At 42.8% G+C, this 26,059-nt stretch overlaps 1 protein-coding gene across 5 annotated transcripts in view; it reads left to right on the top strand.

Moving 5' to 3' along the window:
- The window catches only part of elmo1 (engulfment and cell motility 1 (ced-12 homolog, C. elegans)), a 178,936-nt gene that overhangs the window by 83,759 nt on the left and 69,118 nt on the right, over nt 1-26,059 (top strand). For all 5 annotated transcript variants that reach the window (NM_001140008.1, XM_014178476.3, XM_045709172.2 and 2 more), the window contains 1 exon segment: nt 1,247-1,355. In NM_001140008.1, coding sequence (NP_001133480.1) covers nt 1,247-1,355 — 109 coding nt within the window.

Here is a 26,059-nt window from a genome sequence, read left to right as displayed (position 1 = left end):
GCTTCTGTTGGGGGTTCTTGTTCAAAAGTAAAGAAAATAGCAGATCCACACCGCATTGGGTGAGGCGGATTGCAGGAGAGTATGTGGAAGTTGAGGTTAACAATATTTTTTTAAATGTATGCGAAGAAGAAATATATATTCACGGGACACGACAAGACGAGGACAAAGACGTCTGACTGCTACGCCATCTTGGAATCCCAAAAAATATATACCCGGGCCAAAATATACTCCTATACCAGGAGGTGTCAGAGGAAAGCCCTAAAAATTGCCAACGTCTCCAGCCACCCAAATCATAGACTGTTCCTATGCTACCACACGGCCAGTGGTACTAGAGCGGCAAGCCTGGGACCAAAAGAATCCTGAACAGTTTGTACCACCAAGCCAAAAGACTGCTAAACAGTTAATCAAATGGCTACCCGGACTATTTGCATTGACCCCTTTTTGTATTTATTTATTTATTTTTCTTTACACCGGCCCTATGCACACTCACTGGACTCTACCCACACACTCACACATACTACACTGACACGCCCACACACACACACACACACACACACACACACACACACACACTCTTTTACACATGCTGCTGCTACTCTGTTTATTAACTATCCTGATTGCCTAGTCACCTTTACGCCTACCTACATGTACATATTATCTCAATCACCTCAACTATCTCATACCCCAGCACATTGACTCGGTACCTGTACTTCTTGTATATAGCCTCGTTATTTTATTGTGTTGCTATCTTTTATTTTTTGAAAATTGTTCTTACTTTTTAACTCTGCATTGTTGGGAAAGGGCTGGTAAGCATTTCACTGTTAGTCTACACCTCTTGTATTTCGGTGCATGTGACAAATAAAAGTGGATTTGATTTTGATTTAATTAAGATGGTACCATGGAGATAGGATAATCCAGTTAGCTGTGTCCCAGTTCCTTGTCCTGTTGGTGACCTTCTGCTGCCTCTGGTTTCTCTATCCCGCTCCGACTCTCTCCATGAGAATCATCTCTGTCAACTATGACCTCAGTGTGTGGTTTCACTGGATTAATAGGTCAAGGGTCACATGGTTAAAGTTCATTAAAGGCCCTTGTTGAGATCTGTCTGTCTCTGTGTGCATGTCTGTCTGTCTTTATGTCTGTCTGTCTCTGCGTGTCTGTGCCTGGGTAGCTGTTAAAAACTTGACAAAAGTATTTGCAAAAACGTTGATGGATTGATAGATTGAGTGACTCTCTGTCCTTGTTCCAGATTGTTCTGGAGAACAGCAGTCGTGAGGACAAGCACGAGTGTCCGTTCGGCCGCAGCAGCATCGAGCTGACCAAGATGCTGTGTGAAATCCTCAAAGTGGGAGAGCTGCGTAAGTCTTTACTGGTATTAACTACCCTCCCCTCAACACCTGCCTGGTGTCATGTCATTGCCTCGCTATTAGATCATAGTGTGCTTATAGGGTCGTATTCGCTGGCAACCAAACGGACCGAAACGGGGAGGGACTACCTGAAATTGTCCAATAATAAACGTTTGTTTTGTTTTCTGTTGCTACTATGAAAACCCTGATTTACTGACAATGGTGTTCTGTGGATTGTATGGGTGCTGAGTACCAGACAGTATCTGTGCACTGATGAAGGTATTTGAACGAGTTGATGCACAGAATATGCTTTTTTTTATCTTGGTTAGTCACATTCTATGGTCCTCTGAATACAAACAACCAAAAAACACCAAGGAAACAAACACAAAAGTACCACAGTACCTGGACTGTTTCTCTGTGGCCACATTTTTCCTCATGATCTCCAAATCTGATTGGCTTGTGCTTGGTGAGTGTAGCTCCAACAGTCACATGTTCTCTGAACTACTGCAGATTGTGTGACTCAGCTCTCTCCATTGACCTCTAACCCTATTGATTGTTAGTGGAGGAAGGGGTTGGAAAGGGCACTTTAATATACAAGGGTTAAAAGCATCTTCTTTGCCTGTTATCACATTAAGCCCAGCCATATTCATTCAGACAGAGAGAGGGATGGAAATACCCTCCAGAGCATTTTACCGTCTCAGTCAGACTAGAAGAGTAAACTCTGTCTCCTGCAGTGAAGATAAAAGGACCCATTATACTTTGTAATTGTGCTGGAGTTCATCAATTCTTGATGAAGTGAGTAGACTTCAAGTGAGCCCTATTCCCCCTCCTAATACACTGAATCCGTCTGGGACTCGACTTCCAGTCAAGAAAAAAGAAAAGACTCCCTACACTTCTACACCCCTTATCCACTCCTTAGGCCTGCTCTTCAACCTTACATGATGTACTATCTGCTAACTTCATCATAGTGGGATGGAAAGGTTGTAAATGTAGCCTACCTAAAAAAATAAACCTTGATTTTAGAAGTGATACTGTGTTAAGAAAAAGAGACCACCTCTTGGTAAGGATCTGTGAAGCATTGAACTGATTGACAGTTAGGGTTTGGAAAGACTTGTACTCAGAGTCTGCATTGTCATCCAAAACCTCTGGAATTGAAATCCAAACCTTAAAATCTATATCCTATCTCTGATTTCCTTTGGGATTCAGCTGTGGACTCTCCGTATTAAAATCACATGTCAGTTTTGACCTAGACGCTCATGCATGTTTCTGGTTAGTTTGTGGTAACTCTACACCCTAACTTTAATAGCCTTTATACTCATTAATATTGATGGCCATGGAAGGGGTCATGCAGACGCAGTAGATTATGTAGCAGGGTTGGGGTCAATTCCATTTCAAGTCAGTCATTTCAAGAAGTCAATGGCAGTGTTCAATTGATTCATTGATTTTCAATCATGAGTTGAAAACTGCCATTTATCTTCAATGAGGAGTTTTTTTAAATCCATACATTGTATTCAGTTAGCTTTCTGATTTGATGAAGTTCAAATGAGATCGAGCCCAAAGACTGGTGTGAGGTGTTAACAGGGGCTGAAACAGCTCAGAGGGGGGAGGAGGGCCCTGTGTGTTAGGTGACACCAGAGCCCCTAGGGGTGAACCCCCCCCCCCCCTCTCCGCCCCTCTCCATCTGTCTGGAGGTACGCTCCACTGGTCTGTGTCTGACAGGCTTGTCTGCCCCCCTCTTATCACAGTCTGGAACACGCACAACTTTTCTTTCTCCTATTTTTGTGCCTACTTGGCATGTGTCCCAACAAAAAAATATTTGATGTCAATGGCAAACACCTGGTGTTATAATTGTTGAATAAATTACATTTATAATTTTTCCCTGAAAGTTTTTGTTCATGTTGGTCACATTTTTGTTTGTGTTCAGACATGCTATATGTGTGTAAAAACCTCATGGTTGTGGATGTCTTATCCTCTCTTCCTCAAGCATTAAATGTTGATGACTACAGTACTGTATGTATAATGGCTTCATTAAGCGGATGGATGGTATATGGGGCTGGCAGGTAGCTGTCCTAGATCAAATCACATTTTATTGGTCACATACACATATTTAACAGATGCTGTTGTGGGTGTAACGAAATGCTAAAAAAAAGATGCTGAATGACTAATGGCATGGAATTAGTGGAACCCACCAGAACCCCCGTCCCCCCCCCCCCCCCCCCGTCCCCCCCCAGTCCATGTCAAGGCCTGGGACACGACATATTCCAGACAGAGAGAGACACTGAGGGTGAGGGGGGGAGGGGTACGGGATGACAGTGACACTAAATTGTCTTTCATAGCCAGGCATATACACTGAGTGTACAAAACATTAAGAGCACCTTCCTAATATTGAGTTGCACCCCCCCTATGCCCTCAGAACTGCCTCAATTCATTGGGGCATGGACTCTACCAGCTGTCGAAATAGTTCCACAGGGATGCTGGCCCATGTTGACTCAAACGATTCCCACAATTGTGTCATGTTGGTTGGATGTCCATTGGGTGTTGGACCACTCTTGATAAACACAGGAAATTGTTGAGTGTGAAAGACCCAGCAGCATTGCAGTTCTTGACACAAACCTGTGCACCTGACACCTACTACTATACCCCGTTCAAAGGCACTTAAGTCTTTTGTCTTGCCCGTTCACGCTCTGAATGGCACACACACACAATCCATGTCTCAATTGTCTCTAGGCTTAAAAATCCTTCTTTAACCTGTCTCCTACCCTTCATCTACGCTGAATTGAAGTGTATTTAACAAGTGACGTCAATAAGGGATCATAGCTTTCACCTGGATTCACCTGGTCAGTCTATGTCATGGAAAGAGCAGGTGTTCATAATGTTTTGTGCCCTCAGTGTACAGCAAAGCATTTTATTAGTGACTAGATGACAACATAGAATTTGGCATCACGTCTTCATTCAGTCTCAATGCAAACCAACAGACAGAAGCGTAGCATTTTAAAGAGTCATTATGACACTTGGGAGTTGCACTCAGTATAATTCAACAGAGCATCCAAGCATATGGAAGTTAGGAGGGAAATGGAAAAGGGGTGGTTTTAATGTTCACAAATCGAGGTTATTATAGGAAAGGAGTTAGGACAGGATGGGTAGAGGTAGTTAGATGAAGTCATTCTGAGCCGTGCTCTAGCTGCAGCCTAGGATGCCTCCTAAATGATTTACTGTAAAAGTGTGAGGGCAGAGACACTGACGCAACCCTCCACTGACACCAAAACAGTGTTAAATTAAGTCCGAAAGGGAAGCAGTGGCAAAATTCTTCATGAAATAGTAATGGTCTGCCTTTTAAAAAAGAGAAAATGAAACACCCTGATGTTAGCGTGGAGGAGAAAGTAACATTCAAAGCCATAGCTCTTTCACGATAAGGAATTCATCTCTGCGCCAACCGTGACAAAAAAAAATTCTCGGATCATTTACTTTCGTTTGCTGCCGTGAAATGCCAATAAACCTCCGGTGGGTTTTGGACTTCTTAGTTCCCCATCTACCCAGGGAAATCACACAACAGGATTCTGCCAGTGCTTGGGCATCTTTAGGCCTTTTAAGTTTTAGCCTATAATTCTCCATCCCTTCTGTCCCTCCACTATCCCATCCCACTCTTTAATAGAGCAACATCTCCGTCCCAAATAGCACTCTATCCCCTATATAGTAAACCTCTTTTGACGATAGGGGAAAAGGGTTCCATTTGGGACACACCCCTTGGCTTATACCTTGAGGTCATTGTAGCCTACTGCCATTTTTTAAATAGGGTGCTGTGGCTTAATATCGCCCACTCAGACAACACCACCACAACAACCGCCGCAGAGCAGATTGCTGGGTCAGAGCTCGTATGAAGGACGCAGGGCATTCTGGAACATTCTCAAGTCAACAAATCAGTTTGAAAGAACCTTTTCTCCGTTTTCCTTCCTGGGATCGTTGGTAGGTGGCAGACAGCAACGACAATGTGCATTGCGCTTGAATTTTTCCATTCTACCCGAGGTTCAGTTGCCACAGTCGCCACCATAAATAAATATTGTTTTGACACTTCTCTGGTTTGTATTTATATATTGTATGCAGATGTGAGGTGAGCGGGTTGGGAGTGGAAGTGAATGCATGGGGCTTGTTTGGGCGAGCTTGCTGGGCTGGCTCCCTGTGTGTGTGTGTGTGTGTGTGTGTGTGTGTGTGTGTGTGTGTGTGTGTGTCACCTTGCTGCTTGGCTCTGTGTGCATTATTCATGATCCCTTCCAGGTGTCCAGGAGTCCCCTCTCCAGCACCCCACCGCAGATCTTAAAAGATTTATTGTCAGCAGCCCAGCATGTTTCCCCAGAACAGGTCTTAATGGAATCCACATCGGGTGGGCGGTCGGGCGGGCATGCGGTCAGGTGGGCTGCAGCCCTCTCTCTATTTCTCTTTCTTCCTCTTTAAAAGGCCCATGTAATATTTATGAAGTTATTTAGATTGCGGCTGGTAGTGGCGGTGAAAAGTGTCCTGGTTATTGATTCATGGCATTTCCTCTCCTTCAGATGCAGGACAGATTGTATTTGTGGGTTCAGAGAGGAGAGGACAGGACAGGAGAGACAGGACTGGGCAGGTCTCAGACCTACCATGGCCTTCTCCATGCCTGTCTCCTGGATGCTGGTATCATTCTGTAGGGCGACGCGTAGAACTTGACCTTTTAAGGTAGTTTACGATTTAGACAACATGCACAATGTCTACCGTGAATCCTCTCTGAAATAATGCCTAGGCTTTAGCTCATCGGTTTAACACAGTCTTGTGAACACAAACCAGTATGAATCATGTGATGTCAGTTTTGTCTGACTGTTTGGAATTGAGTGATGTCATCAGCTGTTACCTGTGAGGTTGTTGTCCAGTCACTGTTGTTCCCTCCGAGGCTCCTCTCTGCTGTGTGCTTGTGAACTCAGCTGGGTCTCAAACTGATTAGCAGTAACACATCCTTAAATAAATAAAGGTTAAATAAACACACACACACAGTCACCTACCTGATTGTAGGTGTGCCGTGATGTGTTTGGACTGGTTAGTAAAATGCCACAGGGGATACTCCAGCCATCTCCTTAGTGAAGCAGCACTGTCGGCCAGAGGTACGGACACACATACAAACAGTGAGAGATGGAGTGAATGTCTTCTTGGTCTGCCTCCAAGTGAGAAATTGGCGTTGAAGAGGGAAGGAGCTTGTTGCTTTTAGAAGCTTGTTCTACTCTCCCTAATGATTAGCCAAATAAAATCTTATTTCTTCAATAAATGATCAGAGACCACAGTATTTGAGTTTATAGACTGCTGCTGTGTGGATGAAAGCATACACACATTTTAGACAATACATTACATTTCCTCTTACTGGGTTCACTTAGTGCTTTATAGCTTACTTTCATCATTGGGTGGGGTCACTTCCAGTACACAGAGAAGCAGTTACTACTATTGACTAAAGAGTGAAACCCTGGCCAATGGAGATTCAGGCCTGGTTAGAATGAGTTCTGCCGCTGAGAAGGTCATCAATAGGTTTGATGTTAGAACTTCAGAGAATCTGAACATTAGCTTAAAGGAACGATCCTATTTGAAGTGACTAGTTAAATCCTGTGGTTTTAGCCAGTAAATCCTCTTACGGATGTTCTAACGGGTGAAGAGGATGAGACTAAAGGGGTGGATGATGTACATTTTCTAGAGGTTTATCTTCCCACTTTGTCCCTATCTCTTCCTTCATCCGCTCTGATCTAAAGTGACTTGACAGGTGAAAGCAGTACGGTGTAATCCCATCCACTCCTATCACCAGAGTTTTTCCTGACCTTGTTATTTTCCAGGGTAACAACTCGGGGGTCGTAGTTATAGCCCACAACTATAGCCCCTGGGTATTCCTGGTAAGGTCACACGGTGAGGACAACTCCTGGAGATTGCTAATGAAGGAAAGAACGCCACTTTGCACTTTTGAGACGGATCCCATCTACAATGAGCATAGTAGCTCTTCCCTGTGCTGAGAACAAGCAGCTATTTGAAAAGACAGTGAGCATATACACAAGCATGGGTTGTTTCCTACCGACTGCTAATGCAGTGAAATATAAAGTAAAAAGTACTGTGTACTCATTCCTCAGCTCGGTTAACAAAACACACTGACAAAATGCTTGATGTAGATTAGATGCATTGTAATGTTGAGATTGCTCCGTCTTTTTTTTTCTGAGCAGGAAAAAGGTGTGTGTGTGTGTGTGTGTGTGTGTGTGTGTGTGTGTGTGTGGTGTGTGTGTGTGTGTGTGTGTGTGTGTGTGTGTGTGTGTGTGTGTGTGTGTGTGTGTGTGTGTGTGTGTGTGTGTGTGTGTGAGAGAGAGAGAGACACACAGAAGAAGAATCTGAGTTTGTTCTACCCGGGACAGCTGTTGGTAGTAGTAGACTGTAAGAGATGTGTGTTTATTTGCATACGTTACATTTCTCTATTCCTCTGTATTTGAGGATGGCTGTCGCATAATGAATAGATGTGAAGAAGGATTTGAAATAAGAATGATTTTGATTTGTCTGCTTCTTATTTCTGTATTGGACAGGGCTGTGTGGTTTAGAATGGATGTGTGTATTTCTTCGTTCAGGAAAAATGTTGTCTGTATTTGGGCAGCGCTGTCAGATGTGGAATAATAGATGTTGGTTTTTCTCATAAGAATGATCTGATTTCTCTGCCTGTTTTTTTAAATGAGAATGATCTGATTTCTCTGCCTGTTTTTTCTCATGAGAATGATCTGATTTCTCTGCCTGTTTTTTCTCATGAGAATGATCTGATTTCTCTGCCTGTTTTTTCTCATGAGAATGATCTGATTTCTCTGCCTGTTTTTCTCATGAGAATGATCTGATTTCTCTGCCTGTTTTTTCTCATGAGAATGATCTGATTTCCCTGCCTGTTTTTCTCTATAAAGCCAATAGTTGTCGGATCTTAGGATAGATGTGTGTTAGTAGATGGATGTTAGGATTGTGTGTGTGTGTGTGTGTGTGTGTGTGTGTGTGTGTGTGTGTGTGTGACAGTTGAAGTCGGAAGTTTACATACACTTAGGTTGGAGTCATTTAAAACTTGTTTTTCAACAACTCCACAAATGTCTTGTTAACAAACTATAGTTTTGGCAAGTCGGTTAGGACATCTACTTTGTGCATGACACAAGTCATTTTTCCAACAATTGTTTACAGACAGATTGTTTCACTTATAATTCACTGTATCACAATTCCAGTGGGTCAGAAGTTTACATACACTAAGTTGACTGTGCCTTTAAACAACTTGGAAAATTCCAGAAAATGATGTCATGGCTTTAGAAGCTTCTGATAGGCTAATTGACATAATTTGAGTCAATTGGAGGTGTACCTGTGGATGTATTTCAAGGCCTACCTTCAATCTCAGTGCCTCTTTGCTTGACATCATGGGAAAATAAAAAGAAATCAGCCATGACCTCAAGTCTGGTTCATCCTTGGGAGCAATTTCCAAATGCCTGAAGGTCCCATGTTCATCTGTACAAACAATAGTACGCAAGTATAAACACCATGGGACCACGCAGCCATTATACCACTCAGGAAGAAGACGTGTTCTGTCTCTTAGAGATGAACGTACTTTGGTGTGAAAAGTGCAAATCAATCCCAGAACAACAGCAAAGGACCTTGTGAAGATGCTGGAGGAAACAGGTACAAAAGTATCTAGATCCATAGTAAAACGAGTCCTGTATTGACATAACCTGAAAGGCTGCTCAGCAAGGAAGAAGCCACTGCTCCAAAACCACCATAAAAAAGCCAGACTACAGTTTGCAACTGCACATGGGGACAAAGATTGTACTTTTTGGAGAAATGTCCTCTGGTCTGATGAAACACAAATAGAACTGTTTGGCCATAATGACCATCGTTATGTTTGGAGGAAAAAGGGGGAGGTTTGCAAGCTGAAGAACACCATCCCAACCGTGAAGCACGGGGGTGGCAGCATCATGTTGTGGAGGTGCTATGCTGCAGGAGGTACTGGTGCACTTCACCAAATAGAAGGCATCATGAGGAAGGAAAATGATGTAGATATATTGAAGCAGCATCTCAAGACATCAGTCAGGAAGTTAAAGCTTGGTTGCAAATGGGTCTTCTAAATGGACAATGACCCCAAGCATACTTCCAAAGTTGTGGCAAAATGGCTTAAGGACAACAAAGTCAAGGTATTGGAGTGGCCATCTCAAAGCCCCGACCTCAATCCTATAGAAAATTTGTGGGCAGAACTGAAAGAGCGTGTGCGAAAAATAAGGCCTACAAACCTGACTCAGTTACACCAGCTCTGTCAGGAGAAAGGGGCCAAAATTCACCCAACTTATTGTGGAAGGCTACCAGAAAGGTTTGACCCAAGTTAAACAATTTAAAGACAATACACTCAATTAGTATTTGGTAGTATGTAAACTTCTGACCCACGGGGAATGTGATGAAAGAAATAAACGCTGAAATAAATAATTATCTCTACTATTATTCTGACATTTCACGTTCTTAAAATAAAGTGGTGATCCTAACTGACCTAAAACAGGGAATTTTTACTAGGATTAAATGTCAGGAATTCTGAAAAACTGAGTTTAAATGTATTTGGCTAAGGTGTATGGAAACTTCCGACTTCAACTGTATATTGTGAGCTGTTGTGGGTCTCAGTCTCTGGTCTGTTGTTTTCACCACACTGGGTTACCTGCCTGCCCTGATATCTCTCCCTGTCGTCAGTCACCTTCTCGCCATCTAATACATCTTAACCAGTCTCAGACTCTTCTCTTCTCCACACACTACTGAAGAGTCCTGAAGAGTTACTACTCTATACCTTACATCAAACTGTGTACTGTATGAAAACTGATCAAGTCTTTCTTGACCACAACTGTGTTAAAATATTTAAGTCCCACTGTTTTAAAGTTCAATTTTCAAATGTAATTTCCATATGGCAATAAATACAACTGATCTTACTCAACTGAGTTCTCACATTAAATGCAGCATTAATGGCAGCATTAAAAGCCAGTTCTGTTAATGACAAGGGGAATGGAAACTCAGCTGTTCACCATGGTTGAGTCCCAAGTGAAACCCTATTCCCTTTGTAGTGCACTTCTTTTAACCAGGGCCCATAGGGAGCAATGGTGCCCTATTGCCTTCACAGTACACTACTTTTGACCCCAGGCCTTATGGGCCCTGTTCAAATGAAGTACAATAAATAGGGAACAAGGTGCAACTTGGGACAAAAGTATCCTCCTGCCAGCGTGGACACTGACTGGCCTTGACACTGACTGGCCCTGAAAGGTGTTGCTGATGCTGATTCTCACATACACACACGAATGCACACACACCTCACTCTCCCCTACACGTATACACACACACACACTCCCCTTGTTGCAAGTGGACGTCCACGTAGGGCTGGGCGATATGGCCTAAAACTCATATCTGCATTTCTTTTCCAAACTTATCGTCGATTCACGATATATATCTATTTTCTTAATGTTTTCTCTAAATAAGCTTTGTTGTACAATTAAAGGTAAAATACACTGCATTGTTTTATGCTTTATGCTAAACAGCTAGTATAACAATCTTTATTTGACTAAAATGCTGCTAGCGATACATGATACCGTTATGCGCTTGCGACAAACTGAGCATTCATTTTCCAGAATGAATGTTCATTGGTACATTAGTTTTAGTAGTGTCTGCTCAGCTCAAAATTTGAGGAGTTGAAACATAAACAGGATATGGTTAGACAGGTTAACTTCTCTATTACAGTAAAATAATGTTTTGGTGTCCATATGACCGATTCTGTTGGACCAAACCTCAAATGCAAATAGCAAGTTAACCGTTTGTCAGAGAGAAAGCAGTGATCAATCATCTTTGTTGTTGTGAATGGGAGGGGCTTGGGAGAAAGAGGTTTCACTCGCCAAAATCTGTAAAATAAACCCAATGCGTTTCTATGTGCTTATTTTTAACCTTGTCGCCTGCCTTTTGTACAACGACTCCCATTGTTAGGGCGGAGACATGAGCATCTAGTCATTACATACAGATCTCTGGTGTAAATGGGAAGGTGCACAGCACAGAAAGAGCGAACAAGACAAGACCAAAAAGACAACATAAGAACAAGCGGCCATAAACGCTCAGAAAAACGAAAAATACAAAAAACATTGATTCTGTGAAACAGGCATTTGGAATATCACGAGAAAAAAAACATACATTTGAATTAATTCTATATATTGCCCAGCCCTACGTCCAGGCCTGCTGGCGTGGTAATTGGAGTGAGGAAGACACATTTTCAGTGTCTATTTGTCATGCTGGTTCCCTCCCTCGCTCCAAGGTGACTCTCCTCTCTGTTTTCCTCCTCTTGTTTCTCTCTCCCTTTAATCTCACTGGGCTCAGACAGATGTCAGGAAGGCTCTCTCCCTGCAGGTCCCACACACTCGCACTCTGTCTTTTACCTTCTCTTACACACACATTTATGCTCGCTCACTCTCTCGCTCTCTCTCGCACACACACCAACACCCAGACACACACTCTCTCCCTCCCTTTCTACCCCCTCTTCCTCTCCTTTCTCTCTCCCTGTCTGTCACCTCTCCCCTCCGTGGTCACATCTGTGTGGCTAGTGTTTGCTCTGTTTGTTGAGCTCTAATTAGCTATGTCCAGACAGGCGTCAATGTTCTGAAGCCTTCGTGGACCGCCTTTAAATCAAACAGAAGTCTCTGAGATTACAGCGAACTTTTACCTCCAGGGCCCAGATCACCCAGTCATAGCTGAGGATAGATGGGAGATGGGTTGTGGCATCTGACGTTCCCAGAGCAGGCTCAAAGGATCAACATGTCATATTTTTGCATTGTAATTTCAGAAAATGTTGTTAATATATCTGTAGTAATAGTGGAATGATAGTGTTTCACTATATGTATATACATACACAACCGTTCAAAAGTTTGGGGTCACTTAGAATTATTTTTAATTTTTTGTCCATTTAAATAACATAAAATTGATCATGTTGTAAATGACTATTTGAGCTGGAAACAGCTGATTTTTAATGGAATATCTACATAGGCGTACAGAGGCCCATTATCAGCAACCATCACTCATGTGTTCCAATGGCACGTTGTGTTAGCTAATCCAAGTCTATCATTTTAAAAGGCTAATTGATCATTAGAAAACCCTTTTGCAATTACAGTTGAAGTCGGGAGTTTAGTCGGACTCGTTTTACTGTGGATATAGATACTTTTGTACCTGTTTCCTCCAGCATCTTCACAAGGTCCTTTGCTGTTGTTCTGGGATTGATTTACACTTTTCGCACCAAAGTACATTCATTTCTAGGAGACAGAACGCGTCTCCTTCCTGAGCGGTATGATGGCTGCGTGGTCCCATGGTGTTTATACTTGCGTAATATTGGTTGTACAGATGAACGTGGTACCTTCAGGCATTTGGAAATTGCTCCCAAGAATGAACCAGACTTGGGGAGGTCTAACATTTTTTTCTGAGGTCTTGGCTGATTTCTTTTGATTTTCCCATGATGTCAAGCAAAGAGGCACTGAGATTGAAGGTAGGACTTGAAATACATCCACAGGTACACCTCCAATTGACTCAAATTATGTCAAATTATGTCAATTAGCCTATCAGAAGCTTCTAAAGCCATGACATCATTTCTGGAATTTTCCAAGCTATTTAAAGGCACAGTCAACTTAGTGTATGTAAACTTCTGACCCACTGGAATTGTGATGCAGTCAATTGTAAGTGAAATAATCTGTCTGTAAACAATTGTTGGAAAAATGACTTGTGTCATGCACAAAGTAGATGTCCTAACTGACTTGCCAAGACTATAGTTTGTCAACAAGACATTTGTGGAGTGGTTGAAAAACGTGTCTTAATCTTAGTGACCCCTTCGAGACAGGATCCCGTTAACGGGATCATTTGACAAAATAGCATGGCGCGAAATTCAAAACAGCAAAAATATCATAATTTCAATTTCTCAAACATACGACTATTTTACACCATTTTAAAGATACACTTCTCCTTAATGTAACAACATTGTCCGATTTCAAAAAGGCTTTACAGCGAAAGCAAAACATTAGATTATGTTAGGAGAGTACATGGACAAAAATAACCACAGCCATTTTCCAAGCAAGGAGATATGTCACAAAAACCCAAAACACAGCTAAATGAAGCTCTAACCTTTGACGATCTTCATCAGATGACACTCCTAGGACATCATGTTACACAATACATGTATGTTTTGTTCGATAAAGTTCATATTTATATCCAAAAACAGCATTTTACATTGGCGCGTGATGTTCAGAAAATGTTTAGCCTCCAAAACCACCGGTGAATGAGCACAATGAGCACACATATTACAGAAATACTCATCATAAACGTTGACAAAATACATAACAATTATTTTAAGCATTATAGATACAGTACTCCTTTATGCAACCGCTGTGTAAGATTTTAAAATAGATTTTTGGCGAAAGCACATTTTTCAATATTCTGAGTATATAGCCCACCCTCAAAGCAAGCTATACAGACACCTGCCAAGTTCTGGGGTTACCTAAACTCAGAATTAGTATTATAAATATTCTCTTACCTTTGCTGATCTTCATCAGAATGCACTCCCAGGACTGCTACTTCCACAAGAAATGTTGTTTTTGTTAGAAATAATCCATATTTATGTCCAAATACCTCCGTTTTGTTCGTGCGTACAGAGCACTATCCAAAGGCATAACGCGCAAGCGCAGTACCAGAGACGAAAAGTCAAAATGTTCCATTACCGTTCTTAGAAGCATGTCAAACGTTGTTTAAAATCAATCTTTATGGTATTTTAAAAAATGCGATAATATTCCAACCGGACAATAGCGGCATCATTCAAGGAGAAAAAGAAGGAACAGTGCGCTCGCGGGATCGTGCATATCCAATCCCTTTGTCCATAGCCAGTCCACTCGTTGACTGAGCTCCTATACTCTGCCAGGTTACAGGAGACGGATGAAACAACTTTCTGAAGGCTTTTGACAGCCAATGGAAGCCTTAGGAAGTGCAAAGTGACCCCACAGACACTGTAGTTTCGATAGTGATTAGAAAGAAGAACTACAATTCTCAGATCTTCCACTTCCTGGTTGAATTTTTCTCATGCTTTTGCCTGCCATATGAGTTCTGTTATACTCACAGATACCATTCAAACAGTTTTAGAAACTTCAGAGTGTTTTCTATCAACATCTACTAATAATATGCATATTCTAGTTTCTGGGCAAGAATAGTAACCAGTTTAATTTGGGTACGTTTTTCATCCGGGCGTGAAAATACTGCCCCCTATCCCTAAGAGGTAACCTAAGTGTATGTAAACTTCCGACTTCAACTATACACACACACACACACACACACACACACACACACACACACACACACACACACACACACACATTATCAGTCAATTTTGGACACACCTACTCATTGAAGAATAATAGCGAAGACATCAAAACTATGAAATAGCACATATGGAATCATGTAGTAACCAAAAAAGTGTTAAACAAATCTAAATCTATTTTATATTTGACATTCTTCATAGTAGTCACCCTTTGCCTTGATGACAGTTTAGAAGATTGATGGCTGTTTGTTCTTTATAGAACGTCGCTGTATGGTCTTATTTTTGTTCGAGTCTAACCTCGTGGATAAAGAGGGACGGACACACACGCATGCACACACACACACACAACTGACTGAAGGGAAATAGTCAAATAGTCTACCAATGTCCCAGGATATTTGGGTCTGTCGAATTTAAACTGTATATTTACAAATCACAGTGTTCCATTCTGTTTGTGCGTTACTGCTTATGTAATACTGTGTTATGCAGTAATAAATCAAATCAAATGTATTTGTCACATACACATGGTTAGCAGGTGTTAATGCAAGTGTAGCGAAATGCTTGTGCTTCTAGTTCCGACCATGCAGTAATATCTAACAAGTAATCTACCAATTCCATAACAACTACCTTGTACACACAAGTGTAAAGGAATGAATACGAATATGTACATATAAATACATAAATGAGTGATGGCCGAACGGCATAGGCAAGATGTAATAGATGGTATGGAGTACAGTATATACATATGAGATGAGTAATTTAGGTTATGAAAACATTATATAAAGTGGCATTGTTTAAAGTGGCTAGTGATACATTTAATTACATCAAGATGGCAAGATGCAGTAGATGGTATGGCGAACAGTATATACATATGAGATGAATAATGTAGGTTATGTAAACATTATCTAATATAAATAATATAAAGTGGCAAGTGATAAATTGATTACATCAATTTTCCCATTATTAAAGTGGCTTGAGTTGAGTCAATATGTTGGCAGCAGCCACTCAATGTTGGTGATGGCTGTTTAACAGTCTGATGGCCTTGAGATAGAAGCTGTTTTTCAGTCTCTCGGTTCCAGCTTTGATGCACCTATACTGGCCTCGCCTTCTGGATGTTAGCGGGGTGAACAGGCAGTGGCTCGGGTGGTTGCTGTCCTTGATTATCTTTTTGGCCTTCCTGTGACATCGGGTGATGTTGGTGTCCTGGAGGGCAAGTAGCAGCTGCTGCGCCTTCTTCACCACGCTGTCTGTGAGGGTGGACCATTTCAGTTTGTACGTGATGTGTACGCCAAGGAACTTAACTCTCCACCCTCTCCACTACTGTCCACTACTGTCCACTACTGTCCCGTCAATGTAGATAGGGGGCTACTCCCTCTGCTGTTTCCTGGATACCACGATCATCTCTTTTGTTTTGTTGACATTGAGTGTGAGTTTATTTTCCTGACACCACACTCCGAGGGCCCTCACCTCCTCCCTGTAGGCCGTCTCGTTGTTGGTAATCAAGCCTACCACTGTAGTGTCGTCTGCAAACTTGATGATTGAGTTGGATGCGTGCATGGCCACGCAGTCGTGGGTGAACAGGGAGTACAGGAGAGGGCTGAGAACGCACCCTTGTGGGGACCCAGTATTGAGGATCTGCGGGGTGGAGATGTTACCTACCCTCACCACCTGGGGGCGGCCCGTCAGGAAGTCCAGGACCCAGTTGCACAGGGCGGGGTCGAGACCCAGGGTCTCGAGCTTAATGACGAGTTTGGAGGGTACTATGGTGTTAAATGCTGAGCTGTAATCGATGAACAGCATTCTTACATAGGTATTCCTCTTGTCCAGATAGGTTGGGGCAGTGTGATGGCGATTGCTTTGTCTGTGGACCTATTGGGTCGGTAAGCAAATTAGAGTGGGTCTAGGGTGTCAGGTAGGGTGGAGGTGATATGGTCCTTGACTAGTCTCTCAAAGCACTTCATGATGACGGAAGTGAGTGCTACAGGGTGGTAGTCATTTAGCTCAGTTACCTTGGCTTTCTTGGGAACAGGGACAATGGTGGCCCTCTTGAAGCATGTGGGGACAGCAGACTGGGATAAGGATTGATTGAATATGTCTGTAAACACACCAGCCAGCTGGTCTGCGCATGCTCTGAGGATGCGGCCGGGGATGCCGTCTGGGCCTGCAGCCTTGTGAGGGTTAACAAGTTTACATTTTTTACTCACGTTGGCTACAGTGAAGGAGAGCCAACAGGTTTTGGTAGCGGGCCGTGTCAGTGGCACTGTATTGTCCTCAAAGCGAGCAAAAAGTTGTTTAGTCTGTCTGGGAGCAAGGCATCGTGATCCGCGACGGGGCTGTTTTTTCTTTTGTAGTCCGTGATTGACTGTAGACCCTGCCACATACCTCTCATGTCTGAGCCGTTGAATTGCGACTCCACTTTGTCTCTGTACTGACGCTTAGCTTGTTTGATTGCCTTGCAGAGGGAATAGCTACACTGTTTATATTCGGTCATGTTTCTGGTCACTTTGCCCTGATTAAAAGCAGTGGTTCACGGGTTCAGTTTTGAGCGAATGCTGTCATAAATCCATGGTTTCTGGTTGGGGAATGTTTTAATAGACGCTGTTGGTACGACATCACCGATGCACTTGTTAATGAACTCGCACACCGAGTCAGCGTATTCGACAATGTTGTTGTTCGCAAGTTAGAATAACAGTGGTCTAAGGTTTTGCCCGCCCTGGTAGCACAACCGATATGCTGATAGAATTTGGGGAGCCTTGTTTTCAGATTAGCCTTGTTAAAATCCCCGGCTACAATAAATGCAGCCTCAGGATATGTGGTTTCCAGTTTACATAGAGTCCAATGAAGTTCTTTCAGGGCCGTCGATGTGTCTGCTTGGGCGTTACTGCTTATGTAACACTGTGTTATGCAGTAATGTATTTGTTCCATTCATTATGTTGTGACACACCCATTACAAATCTAAGTGCATCAAGTGTTGTAAGAATCAAGACTTTGGGGCGTAACTCGTAACCTCTTCAATACAAAGGTCATTATCAGTTCTCACATTACCTGCTGACTTCCCTTGAGGGCCATATTCTCACTCTTAACAGAGTTAAGATGTTTTGTCATCAAATCGCTTGTCACGCGTAGAATAGCCCAGATGAATTCTTTATCTCTTCAATTATTTGTTCAGCGTGGGAGAATTGTGTTGGTTAGATTTAAATATTCAGTTACCATTCAGGAGACATTACCCTAGTTGGAGAGTAACAGTATGAATAATACAACGTGAAGAAAAAAATAACTTCTCTGCATGGGGATGAAAAGGTCAGGTTGTTTAGACACTATGAACATGTTATGAACATGTTATAACCATGTTCTAAACATGCCAGCAATTGTCACCGCAAGTGTGTCTGTGCGATGTGGGAGGGAGGGTGTTACAGAACATTCAGATAGAAAAATATTGTGTAGAAGGTTGAATAGGAAATCGTGTCGGCTCTATTCATTCTATTTCTATCTGCAATGTTCAGAACATTTCACATGACTGAATACACTCCAGGATGCATCACAAAGTAGAGAGCTTCAGGACTGCAGCTCTGCAGCCACCCTGTCCCAGTGTATTGAGACCCACCCGTTCCTGGCTCTCTGAAAGTCTGAAGCGAGTCAGTCACCTCCCTTCCTCGTTCCCCTGCTCGGCCCATCAGTTAACACCCCCAGAGCAGTCATCCTCAACCTCCTCACACTCCTCCACCCCCTTCACCTCCTCACTCTCCCTCATCTCACTCTACCTCCCCTTCCTCCCCCTCTTTACCTCCTCACCTTCCCTAACCCTCTCACCGTCCTCTCCCTCCTCACCCTGCCTCAATTTCACTCCCCTCACTCTACTCACCCCGTTCACCCTCCCTCACTCTCCTAACCGCTCTCCCTCACTCACTCTCCTCCCAATCTGCCAGCCAGGGGAAATGTGTCCTCCTGTCCACTAAGCAGGTGGTGTTGCTTGTTTTGTCTCTACTCTTCTCTCAGCTGACTGATGTACTGGCAATGGCTCCGTTCTCCAGGAATCGGGACGAGCCACATCCACAGCGCTCCAAATCACAGGCCCACACGGTCCGGCCGACACCAGAGCCCCTGTGGAAATCATTCCGTGAAATTTCAATTTCTGCCAATGTTGACGCAATTCCGTGGCCCCGGTCGGAGCCGGGGCACCTTGCTGTGATGCCTCAAGACTATGTTAATGGCTGCTCCACTCAGAGACCTTTAACTTGAGGCAGCTCCTCAATCAGCTCTCAAAGACCGAGAAAGAGGAGTGGGTACTGTAGTTCATAAAGAATGCCAAGACCTGTTGCCAATCATTACACCCTGGGTTATTGCTGACCCTTTTCACAAAGCTCTGGTCTCCATGGTGATTTCGATAGGGGGTGCATGCTTAGTCCCCTCCTGTACTCCCTGCTCACCCACGACTGCGTGGCCAAGCATGATTGCAACACCAAGTTTGCTGACGACACAACGGTGGTAGGCCTGATCACCGACAATGATGAAACCGCCTATAGGGAGGAGGTCACAGACCTGGCAGTGTGGTGCCAGGACAACAACCTGTCCCTCAACATGAGCAAGACAAAGGAGCTGATCGTGGACTTCAGGAAAAGGAGGATCAAGCTTCCTTCCATCTAGGACTGCTATACTAGGTGGTGTCAGAGGACTCTAGCCACCCAAGTCATAGACTGTTCTCTTTGCTACCGCACGGCATGTGGTATCGGAGCGCCAAATCTAGGTCCAAAAGGCTTCTAACCCCAAGCCATAAGACTGCTGAACAGCTCATTAAAAGCTACCCCGTTTTTTTTTGTTTTTTTTACACTGCTGCTATTCGCTGTTTATTATCTATGCATAGTCGCTTTACCCTTACCTACATAAAAATTCCTATAAGTTTCCTTGCTGATTGAAATATTACAAAATCGAAATTTTCTTTAAGGTGTTATATCACTGGAGAATGTACAATGCCTTCAGAAAGTATCCTCACACCCCTTGACTTTTTCACAGTGTTGTTACAGCCTGGATTTAAATTTGATTAAATTGAGAGTTTTTTTGTCCCTGGCCTACACACAATACCCGATAATGTAAAAGTGGAATTATGTTTTTCGAAATGTTTACAAATGTATTAAAAATAAAAAGCTGAAAAGTATTCAACCCCTTTGTTATGACAAGCCTAAATAAGTTCAGGAGTAAATATTTTCTTAATAAGTTGCATGCACTCACTCTGTGTGCAATAATAAGTGTTTAACATGATTTTTGAATGACTACCTCAAACCTTGTACCACACACATACAATTATCTGTAAGCTCCCTCAGTCAAGCAGTGAATTTCAAACACAGATTCAACCACAAATACCAGGGAGGTTTTCCAATGCCTCGCAAATACCAGGGAGGTTTTCCAATGCCTCGCAAAGACCTGGGAGGTTTTCCAATGCCTCGCAAAGAAGGGCACGTATAGGTAGATGGTCAAAAAAATAAATAAAAGCAGACATTGAATATTCCTTTGAGCATGGTGAAGTTACTAATTACACTTTGGATGGTGTATTAATACACCCAGTCACTACAAAGATACTGCCATCCTTCCTAACTCCGTTTCTGGAGAGGAAGGAAACTGCTCAGGGATTTCTTCATGAGGCCAATGGCGACTTTAAAACAGTTACATATTTTAATGGCTGAGATAGGAGAAAACTGAGGATAGGTCAGCAACATTGTAGTTACTCAACAATACTAACCTAATTGACAGAGTGAAAAGAAAGAAGCCTGTACAGAATTAAAATATTCCAAAACATGAATCCTGTTTGCTTCAGGGCACTAAAGTAATACTGCAAAAAATGTGGCAAAGCAATTCACTTTTTGTCCTGAGAACAAAGTGTTATGTTTGGAGCAAATCCAACACATAACTGTGTACCACTCTTCATATTTTCAAGCATGGTGGTGGTTGCATCATGTTATGGGTATGTAATTGTTAAGGACTGGGGAGTTCTTCAAGATAAAACATTTTACGTAATGGAGCTAAGCACAGGCAAAGTCCTAGAGGAAAACCTGGTTCAGTCTGCTTTCCAGTAGACACTGGGAGATTAATTCACCTTTCAGAAGGACAATAACCTAAAACACAAGGCCAAATCTACACTGGAGCTGCTTACCAAGAAGACTGTGAATGTTCCTGAGTGGCTGAGTTAGTTTAGACTTAAATCTACTATGGCAAGACCTGAAAATGGTTGTCTAGTGATGATCAACAACAGAGCTTGAAGAATTTTGAAAAGAATAATGGGCAAATGTTGCACAATCCAAATCTCAAATTTGGTCTCATCAGACCAAAGGACATATTTCCACCCAGGTTTCCGCTCAGGTTTCTTGGCCCAAGCAAGTCTCTTCTTATTATTGGTGTCCTTTAGTAGTGGTTTCTTTGCAGCAATTTGACCATGAAGGCCTGATTCACACAGTCTCCTCTGAACAGTTGATGTTGAGATGTGTCTGTTACTTGAACTCTGTGAAGCATTTATTTCGGCTGCAATTTCTAATGAACTTATCCTCTGCAGCAGAGGTAACTCTGGTCTTCCTTTCCTGTAGTGGTCCTCATGAGAGCCAGTTTCATCATAGCGCTTGATGGTTTTGCAACTGCCTTTGAAGAAACTTTCATGTCTTAAAGTAATGATAGACTGTTGTTTCTCTTTGCTTATTTGAGCTGTTCTTGCCATAATATGGACTTGGTCTTTTACAAAGTAGGGCTATCTTCTGCATATCACCCCTACCTTGTCACAACACAACTGATTGTCTCAAATGCATTAAGAAGGAAATACATTTTAACAAGGCGTACCTGTTAATTGAAATGCATTACAGGTGACTACCTCATGAAGCTGGTTGAAAGAATGCCAAGCATTTGCAAAGCTGTTATCAAGGAAAATGGTGACTACTTTGAAGAATATCAAATATAAAGAAACACAAGCAATGGACATTAGACCTGTGGAAATCTGTCCTTTGGTCTGATGAGTCCAAATTTGAGATTTTTGGTTCCAACCGCTGTGTCTTTGTGAGAAGCAGAGTAGGTGAATGGATGATCTCTGCATGTGTAGTTCCCACCATGAAGCATGGAGGATGAGTTGTGATGGTGTGGGTGGTGCTTTGCTGGTGACACTGTCCGTGATTTATTAAGAATTCAAGGCACACTTAACCCATGTGCAAAGCTGTCATCAAGGCAAAGGATGGCTACTTTGAAGAACCTAAAAGATAAAATATATTTTAACACTTTTTTTGGTTACATGATTCCATGTGTTATTTCATAGTTTTGATGTCTTCACTATTATTCTACAATGTAGAACATTGTAAAAAGAAAGAAAAACCCTTGAATGAGTAGGTGTGTCCAAACTTGACTGGTACTGTATGTAAATTAAATATTTCAAAAAACATGTTTTCACTTTGTCATTATGGGGTATTGTGTGTAGATGTGTGAGGGGAAAATATATATTTAATCCATTTTAAATTCAGGCTGTAACTTAACAAAATGTGGAATAAGTCAAGGAGTATGAATACTTTCTGAAGGCACGGTAGATGGATTGAGCTGAGAAACCAAATGTCCCTCTCAGTGGGGAGTTTATGATGAATCCGGTAACCCAATAAACACACAGTGATTTCTCCCTCCCAGTGTATGTAATGCAGTCTAATGCACTCTAATGGAGCTCCCTCAGGAAACAGTTAGATTAGCTCTCTGGCCACACCATTGGCTGAGGACAGGAGGGGAAACAAGGGAGGAAAAAGGATGAGAACAAGGGAGGATAGAGGTTGGAAAGGAGGAGAAGGAAGGAGCCATTCCCTTTAATCACCACATGAAGCCTCCCATCAGAGTCGTGCAGTATTCAGAGCCTTCAACCTCTCACACAGCCTCCCATCAGAGTTGTGCAGTATTCAGAGCCTTCAACCTCTCACACAGTACAGGAGAATAACTCTTTGTCTCGTCTCTGTTGTAGATGCATGTGGAAATGTTAACAGAAAAGGCCCATAATGTGTGTTCCACGTTCTGGATCATTGAGAACTTTCCCTGTGAACTGTGTCTGTAGGCAGGCAGACTAGGGAGCCTAGTCCCTGAAGAATAACCAGTATAGAAGGCTGCCATCTGGCACATGCAACCAGACAAATTGAACAGATAGGGAAATGTGTAATGTTAACTGAACAAAAATATAAATGCAACATGCAACAATTTCAACAATTACTGAGTTATAGTTCATATAAGGAAATTCAGTTAATTCAAATAAATTCATTAAGGGCCTCCCGAGTGGTGCAGCGATATAAGGCACTGTATCTCAGTGCTAGAGGCGTCACTACAGACCCGGAGTCGATGCCAGGCTGTGTCGCAGCCAGCCGCGACCGGGAGACCCATGAGTTGGCGTATAATTGGCCCAGTGTCGTCCAGGTTAACGAAGGGTTTGGCCAGCCGGGATGTTCTTGTCTCATTGAGATCTAGAGGCTCCTGTGGCAGGCCGGTAGCATGCACGCAAACACGGCCGCCAGTTGGACGGTGTTTTCTCCGACACATTGGTGCAGCTGGCTTCCAGGTTAAGCGAGCAGTGTGTCAAGAAGCAGTGCGGCTTGGAGTTGCAGCGATGGGACAAGACTGTAACTACCAATTGGATATCACGAAATTGGGGTGAAAAGGGATAATCAAAATAAATAAAAAGCATCATTAGTCCCTAATCTATGGATTTCACATGACTTGACAGGGTCGCAGCCATGGGTGGGCCTGGGAGGGCATAGGCACCCACTTGGGAGCCAGGCCCAGCCAATCAGGATGATTTCCCCCCCCCCCCACAATAGGGCTTTATTACAGACAGAAATACTCCTCAGTTTCATCAGCTGTTCGGGTGACTGGTCTCAGACGATACCGCAGGTGAAGAAGCTGGATGTGGAGGTCCTGGGCTGGCATGGTTACATGTGGTCTGCCAAATTCTCTAAAATGTACATTCATTTCTCTGGCAACAGCTCTGGTGGACATTCCTGCAGTCAGCATGCCAATTGCATGCTCCCTCAACTTGAGACATCTGTGGCATTGTGTTGTGTGACAAAACTGCACATTTTAGAGTGGCCTTTCAAGTCCCAGTACAAGGTGCACCTGTGTAATGATCATACTGTTTAATCAGCTTCTGATATGCCACACCTGTCAGGTGGATGGATTATCTTGGCAAATAAGAAATGCTCACTAACAGGGATATAAACACATTTGTGCACACCATTTGAGAGAAATAAGCTTTTTGTGCATCTGGAAAATTTTGGGGATCTTTTATTTCAGCTCATGAAACAAAAAGTAACACAATAAAATAACAATAACACTGCTATATACAGGGGGTACCGGTACAAGTCAATGTGCTTGGGTACAGGTTAGTCGAGGTAATTTGATAATGTAGGTAGGGGTAAAGTGGCTATGCATAGATAATAAACATAGCGTAGCAGCAGTGTAAAAACAAAGGGGTGACAATGTAAATAGTTTGGGTGGCCATTTGATTAGTTGTTCAGCAGTCTTATGGCTTGGGGGTAGAAGCTCTTAAGGAGCCTTTTGGACATAGACATGGCGCTCCGATCCCGCGCTCTCACACACGCATACACCCACTACTTAAGCCTATACATGTCCAAACTGTGTAGGAATGAGTCAGCCATCCATGTGGGTATTGAAGTATGGCTGGAACGTGAGCCAAGCGTGTGTGCCGACAACCATCGCTTTCATTCTATAATCAACTGAATGGAAGTGTCTTAGTTCATCATAAGGGGGCAACATGTGTATAGCTACTGTATATCTGGACCCATGGGGAATCTCTGTACTCATGGCTCTTATACCACTGACTTTAGATTAGAGTGTGTCCCTTTGGGCCCTGGTCCAAAGTAGTGCACTTTTCGGGAAAAGGGTGCCTCTTGGGACGTAGTCCAGTTGAAGTTCATGTTTCCGGTACTCACATGGCAGTCTTAGACGCTGAAATTCAGGGATGCAACATCAGTGAATAAAAAATGAAAGACAAGTGAATCTAAAATACAAGTATGCAGTATGCAGATATAAAGCGTTTTGAAAATATTCAATGGAACAGTGTTTGCTAATTGCCTCCATGCCAGGCGAGGGGTTGGTTAGCTTTGGTTTGATAACCGGGCTTGATACGTCTTTGTTCTCATAACCTCAAGGATTATGTATGTATAGATTATCATGCAAGAGTTCTTCATTTAATTAAAGGCGGGTTCAGTCTCAGGTCTTTAAACCTCAGATCCCCTGATGCCTCCTTAAAACCTAAAAATGTAATGCCGAACTTGAGCATTTGCCAGTCGACCTGTAAATTGTTGCAAGATCTTTAGATAATTGCGTTTCCCACCTAAAATCCAAACATCCAGTGTAAAAGTCTCTGGTAGAGAGAACATTAATGTCAAACGTCACAATTTGTCTCTCAAACACAAGGCTTACCATCCTTTCTCTTCTTTTCCTCTGTCCTTTCAGCCAGTGAGAAATGTCATGACTTCCACCCCATGTTCTGACTGTACCCTCCTCTCCTCTCTCTAAAACACATGTTCTAACTGTACCCTCCTCTCCTCTCTCTAAAACACATGTTCTGACTGTACCCTCCTCTCTCTCTCTAAAACACATGTTCTGACTGTATCCTCCTCTCTCTCTCTAAAACACATGTTCTGACTGTACCCTCCTCTCCTCTCTCTAAAACACATGTTCTGACTGTACCCTCCTCTCTCTAAACACATGTTCTGACTGTACCCTCCTCTCCTCTCTCTAAAACACATGTTCTGACTGTACCCTCCTCTCCTCTCTCTAAACACATGTTCTGACTGTACCCTCCTCTCCTCTCTCTAAAACACATGTTCTGACTGTACCCTCCTCTCTCTAAACACATGTTCTGACTGTACTCTCCTCTCTCTAAAACACATGTTCTGACTGTACCCTCCTCTCTCTCTCTCTAAAACACATGTTCTGACTGTACCCTCCTCTCCTCTCTCTAAAACACATGTTCTGACTGTACCCTCCTCTCTCTAAACACATGTTCTGACTGTACTCTCCTCTCTCTAAAACACATGTTCTGACTGTACCCTCCTCTCTCTAAAACACATGTTCTGACTGTACCCTCCTCTCCTCTCTCTAAACACATGTTCTGACTGTACCCTCCTCTCTCTAAAACACATGTTCTGACTGTACCCTCCTCTCCTCTCTCTAAAACACATGTTCTGACTGTACCCTCCTCTCCTCTCTCTAAAACACATGTTCTGACTGTACCCTCCTCTCCTCTCTCTAAAACACATGTTCTGACTGTACCCTCCTCTCTCTCTCTAAACACATGTTCTGACTGTACCCTCTTCTCTCTAAAACACATGTTCTGACTGTACCCTCC

This window comes from Salmo salar, chromosome 27 (genome assembly GCF_965601325.2).
Source record: "Salmo salar chromosome 27, fSalSal1, whole genome shotgun sequence".
Classification (NCBI taxonomy): domain Eukaryota; kingdom Metazoa; phylum Chordata; class Actinopteri; order Salmoniformes; family Salmonidae; genus Salmo; species Salmo salar.
Note: the sequence above shows the minus strand (reverse complement) of the source record. Positions and strands in the feature narration are given on the sequence as shown.